The 6000-nt window shown below is 41.5% G+C and overlaps 1 protein-coding gene across 2 annotated transcripts in view; it reads left to right on the forward strand.

The window, feature by feature from the left end:
- Positions 1-6000, forward strand: part of LOC135205212 (serine/threonine-protein phosphatase 2B catalytic subunit 2-like) — a gene marked incomplete in the record, with an annotated part of 245505 nt that overhangs the window by 162492 nt on the left and 77013 nt on the right. For both annotated transcript variants that reach the window (XM_064235574.1, XM_064235582.1), the window contains 1 exon segment: positions 2245-2448. In XM_064235574.1, coding sequence (XP_064091644.1) covers positions 2245-2448 — 204 coding nt within the window.

Here is a 6000-nt window from a genome sequence, read left to right on the forward strand (position 1 = left end):
TTCGGCCCCTAGCTGCAACCCCTATCCTTCCTTTTACTGTACCTCCGTTCACATTCCCCTTCTCAAACCCATATCGTTCCTTTACCTTGACCTCTGTTCCTATTCCCCTTCTCAAGCCTTCCTTTCCACCCTCTCCTGACAATTGGATTCACGGGGCAACTGCTTTGAGGTTTTCCTCCTGTTACACCTTTCAAACCTTTCTACTCTCGCCGCCCTTTTCAGCGCTGAATGACCTATTAGGTTCCAGCGCTTGGCCTTTGGGTTAGATTCTGTTCTGTTGTCGTCTTTAGGGCCCGTGTTTAAGTGTGCAAGCTTTGTAGGCAATCGGGTTTGTGTGTGTGTGTGTGTTTAGGTCATTTTGTCCAGGATGGATCAAGCTGAAGAGTTCTGTCGTCCTGTCCTCTCTCTCTACCCTTTAAGGTGTCTGTTCCCTACTCCCTCCCTCCCTCCGTTCCTCCAATTTGGGGGGGGTGGGGGGGGGGGGGGGAGGGATGTGGTGGGGGTGTTGAATAATCGCCATGCCTTGACCCAACTCTTGTCTGATCTAGTTTTTTTTTATATTTTTTTATTTTCACTCGATCGGTGTGAGGACACTTTTGAAATGAATTATTATAAACGATTTTTATATAACAAATTCTTGCTTATTTTTAGATATATGACGAAACCAACCTGTTGTAAATGTCTGTTGACAGTGTATGCGGTTTATTGCGCCGAAATTGCCTGAAAACGCAATTTACATAGAAGAATGAAGAGTATTTTTTTTTCCAGTGATTTTTTGTTGTTGTTGAAAAGTACGTAATGTTTCGTGAGCTAACTCATGAATTGATGTCACTTTTTGTACTTAGGGTTATATTATAGTAATAAATTGCCTCTCGGAGAGAGTGTATATATATATATATATATATATATATATATATATATATATATATATATATATATATATATATATAAAGGGATATTACTTAGTTCACTTAGACAATCTACTCGAAGGCGCAAATTTTTTGGAGTAGCACTTCGTTTTATTATTATTTTTTTTTAACTATGAAATAAGTGGGAGGGTTGATTTTCGTAAATGGAAGATAACCTATCGCTTAGATTGCTTAAATTAAGCCTCTCTCTCTCTCTCTCTCTCTCTCTCTCTCTCTCTCTCTCTCTCTCTCTCTCATCTCTCTCTCTCGTCTCTCTCTCTCTCTCTCTCGCTCTTTTACTGTGTTGTAAGTTGTGATACAATGGAGTGGATGTTTTAGTTACGTTTTTTTCTTCACTTAATCTTGTATGGCTTCAGGCATATCTTTTGATATATTGGAAGTTTAGGGGACCCAACACACACCCAACACACACACCACACACACACACACAGATTTGTTTAACAGGGAGACTTAAATGGTACAGCTGATTCAAGCAGAGAGACGACCTAACTGCTAACACCCACGCCTAAAATGGATTTTTTTCTTTTGCTTTTTTTTATTTTATTTTTTTTAGCCAAAAATTAATAGAATGGATCCGGGAGTTGCGAGGATTCTCTCTCTCTCTCTCTCTCTCTCTCTCTCTCTCTCTCTCTTTTTGTAAAATGATGCAGTGGTGTAACTCACTCTCTCTCTCTTTCTCTCTCAGGATAGAAGTAAGTTCGTGAAAAGCAAAATCGAACACATACAGTTGTTGTCATTGATTCTTTGTTTTTGGACATTTTTAGTTTTGAGAAATCTTTTTCTAAAGAATAATCTCGTAATTAGTGAAGCCTGTCGAATTTTTTTTTAACCTTCTCAGCGTGCACAATATATATGTATATTTTTTTGAATTTTTTTTGTGTAACACACACACACACACACACACACACACACACACACACACACACACACACACACACACACACTTGACCTCTTTTGAAAACTTTATTCTTAGACCATTTGGTCAACTTCTCTTTAAAAAAAATCAAAATAAATAAAATTTTATTTCTTCAATTTTAAACCTGTAAGCTTTCGAGACACTTTGCCCTTCCTCTCTCCCTCACCTCCCCCCACCTCCCCAATTTTTTTGTTTAGCGACCCCCCGCAAGAAAAAATTTTTTTGGCGACCTCCCCCGAAAACAAATTTTTTTTATGACCCCCAAAAATTTTGGGTGACCCCCAAAATTTTTTTTGGCGACAACCTCCCCCCCCCCCAAAAAAAAAAAAAAAAAAAAAATATATATATATAATATATATGTAGAATTTCATTTTAATTATTGTTCTTCTCCTTCTGCAGGTGTACCGTTCCCTCCGTCCCACAAGTTAACGTGTACGGAGGTCTTCGACCCGAAGACAGGCAAACCCAAATTCGAGTGGCTAAAGAACCACTTCATTTTGGAAGGTCGCATAGAGGAGGCCGCCGCCCTCAGGATCATCAATGAGGGCGCCGCCCTCCTCCGGCAGGAGAAGACCATGATCGATATCGAAGCTCCAGTCACAGGTCGGTGTTTCTATTCATTTTTTCTTTTTTATTCATCCTGCCTTTGGAACTTTCGTTTTGCCTCTGGTTTCCCACTGGACTGATATTATTCATTCTTTTATCACCTCAGAACTATCTTGTTTGATGTGCAGAGTCCAGCGAGAAGGAAATATTAACATTGGAGTCAAGGAGGCGGGAAGAAAGTTCCAAAGATTAAAATGTATGCGATGGAAAATCATCGATATTGCGTCATACTCCTAGACGGAGATGAGTGAATGACTTGTCAGATCCCAAATTGAAACCAGACATTAAATTCCCTGGTAGCGAGCGAACGATGTTGTCAATTTCGGAAGCACAGGGAGATGAATCGTATCTCTGGGAACAAGCTTGATACAGTCTCTCTCTCTCTCTCTCTCTCTCTCTCTCTCTCTCTCTCTCTCTCTCTCTCCCTCTTGGTTCCTGTACTCTCTCAAAATCGCAATTTTTATTTCCTTAGAGAGTATTCAGAATTCTCTCTCTCTCTCTCTCTCTCTCTCTCTCTCTCTCTCTCTCTCTCTCTCTCTCTCTCCTTCTTAGTTCCTGTACTCTTTCAAAATCGTAATTTTTATTTCCTTAGAGAGTATTCAGAATTCTCTCTCTCTCTCTCTCTCTCTCTCTCTCTCTCTCTCTCTCTCTCGACGGTGGAATCCTTAATTGGCAGTTCTCGGAAACGCCAGTTTGTTTTGAGGAAGAAAAGGGAAGGGGTCCCCGAATCTCCCCCTGAGGGAGCCCTCGAGGGGAGAGATGTGTCAGTCAGTCAGTCAGTCTGTTTGAATAGTCGACCAAAACCTGTTGGATTTCGAACGCGTCCGGGACGTGGTTCATTGGGTTCCCTCTTGTTTATAGTTTGTTTGTATTTTTGTTTTTGTTTTTGTTTATACTGAACGTTGTAAGACTTTTTTTTTTTTTTTTTTTTTTTTTTGCGATAAAAAAGTCTAAATAGACTTTGGAGTTCACCCTCGACGTGGTTCGGAAGTCACGTATAAAGCCGTTGGTCCCGTTGCTGAATAACCACTGGTTCCATGCAACTTAAAAACACCATACAAACAAACAAAAATAGACTTGAGGTCAGGTAGGTGACTTTACAAGGGGCGCTGGGCACTGTCTATATGCCCTCTTGTTCATGAGGGGTAGGGTCGCTTAGCAACGTCACCTCAAAATATTGTCTGGGTTGAAAGGAGCACCGAGAACCACTTCACTCACTGAAAGATAGAAATAATAATAATAATAATAATAATAATAATAATAATAATAATAATAATAATAAAAGGTTACTTGTACTTGAATGTGTATCATGAGAGAAAGAGTCAGAGACTTTTGAAAGATTAGATTAATAGTTCTAAGAAAGAGAACATAGAAAAAAAAACATCCGTACGTAATGCCTCGGTCCGTAATTAAGACCGCTCCGAGACGGATGCTTGGCTATTTTCGCCAAATTACTTTTCGAAGCAAATTAACCATTCAACTCTCTCTCTCTCTCTCTCTCTCTCTCTCTCTCTCTCTCTCTCTCTCTCTCTCTCTCTCTCTCTCTCTCTCTCTCTCTCATATTGCGACAATCGTGTTTAATTTGGGTGGGCGGTGTCCGTAGAAGAGGAGGAGGGGGACTTTTATTTCGAATGAGGATGGCGACGGGCGCGGTTGGGTCTCTCTCTCTCTCTCTCTCTCTCTCTCTCTCTCTCTCTCTCTCTCTCTCTCTGTGTGCATCTTCCGCCTCCATCTTCGTCCGCTCGGCGGTCTGTCTCGGCAACTGTGAAGTGATGCTGTATACGAGTCGAAAAAACTTGAAGGTTTAATCTTACTCTTGGTTCGAAGCTGTTTTCAGAGGTGTTGGTAAATGGTATACTTGTCCCTCTTATACGAGTATTATGACATGTGCTAAGGTTTTAAGGGGGTTTGTACGTTTGGACCTAGGGCTTAGGGTTGGGGGGAGTGACGGGGGGATTATGGGGATTTGGTGAGGGAGGGAGGAGGGTGTGTAGGAAAGGGGGTGGGGGTGGAGGGGGATGACTTGTGGCCGCAAGATCAATACGAGTCTGACTGGCCCCGACCTTGCCTGCGACCCAGTGCCCCCGTCGCTGGCACTCCTCCTCCTCCTCCTCCTCTCTCTCTCTCTCCTCTCTCTCCTCCATCGTCGTCTCTCTCCCCCCCCCCGCTCTCTCTCTCTCTGTCTCCTTCTCTTCTCTCTCTCTCTCAAGGCAGTTTCCGCCCACCCCCCTCCAATCATACCGCCGGAATTATTTGTTTACTCGTTTTTAAGTAGCATATCTCAGATGCGATTCTCTCTCTCTCTCTCTCAATCTCATCTCTCTCTCGCTCTCTCTCTCTCTCATCTCTCTCTCTCTCTCTCTCTCTCTGTATGTGTGTGTTGTTGATGTCTCAATTTAATAACGTTCTTTTTTTAAGTGTTACGTCGTTGGTAACTTTTTTCCATCCAGTTTAATCTTCACATTTCTCCTTCGTGTTCGTTGCTTCCCTTTTTGTAAGAAGTGAATTCTTTAAAGTGCTTATAGCTCGCCAGGATTATTTATGCAGCTCATTTCTATGAATGACATTTTGTATACGTATATTTCCTTCCTTGAAGGAGGTAGAGTAGTACATATTTGGGCAAGGTCCATTTTATGAAATCTGACAAACTTGACGTCTATGTGAACTGGAGAGGCTGAAACTCGGTCCTGATGACTTGATGTACTGTAGCGCCTCGGTGGCGTGGTTGGTATCGTCTTGGCCTGCCACCTCGTTGGCCGCGAGGTCGATATTCCGGCATTCCATTGAGGGGTGAGAGATGTGTATTTCTGGTGATAGAAAGTTCATCACTCCCGACGTAAAGCCGTTGGTCCCGTTGCTGGATAACCACTGGTTCTAAGCAACGTGAAAACAACATACAAACAAACTTGATATATTGTCGCAGTAGAAACCGTAGAAGTTCTTTGGTCGTCCACCCTCTAGTCATCAAACATGCCAAATTGCAGCCCTCTAGCCTCAGTAGTTTTTCTTTTAAGGATAAAATGAGTCTATCGGGCTTCTGGCAACGGGGCCGTGGTTAAAGTTTCATGGCCCGTGGCTCATACACCATTATGCCGAGATCACAGAAAGATAAATCTATTTTCGGTGGCTTTTGATTTATACGATATACAGAAAAATCGAAATTTTTGGCCGCAGTTTTTTACTTTCTTCTTCATATTCTTAAAAATAACTAATTTGCATATTAAAGGTCTTCAGTCTTTAAGAGAGTGTATGCAGGCAGTTGTGGAAGTAAAGTAATATAAAGTATGAGAAATAGTGCATGACTTGGTTCGACAGTCCATATCTCTCTCTCTCTCTCTCTCTCTCTCTCTCTCTCTCTCTCTCTCTCTCTCTCTCTCTCTCTCCTTTTTATTGTTATTCTTTCTTGCCCTTTTAAATGTTTTGTCCAATTACCTTCAGTTTATTTTTTTATTTTAAGTATTTCTAATTTTCGAGGGGAGCAGTTAGTGCTTTTTGTAATTTTTTTTTCGCCTTTGCATTTTATTTCAACCACCACTAGTATAATGCGTG

This window comes from Macrobrachium nipponense, chromosome 24 (genome assembly GCF_015104395.2).
Source record: "Macrobrachium nipponense isolate FS-2020 chromosome 24, ASM1510439v2, whole genome shotgun sequence".
NCBI classification, from domain to species: domain Eukaryota; kingdom Metazoa; phylum Arthropoda; class Malacostraca; order Decapoda; family Palaemonidae; genus Macrobrachium; species Macrobrachium nipponense.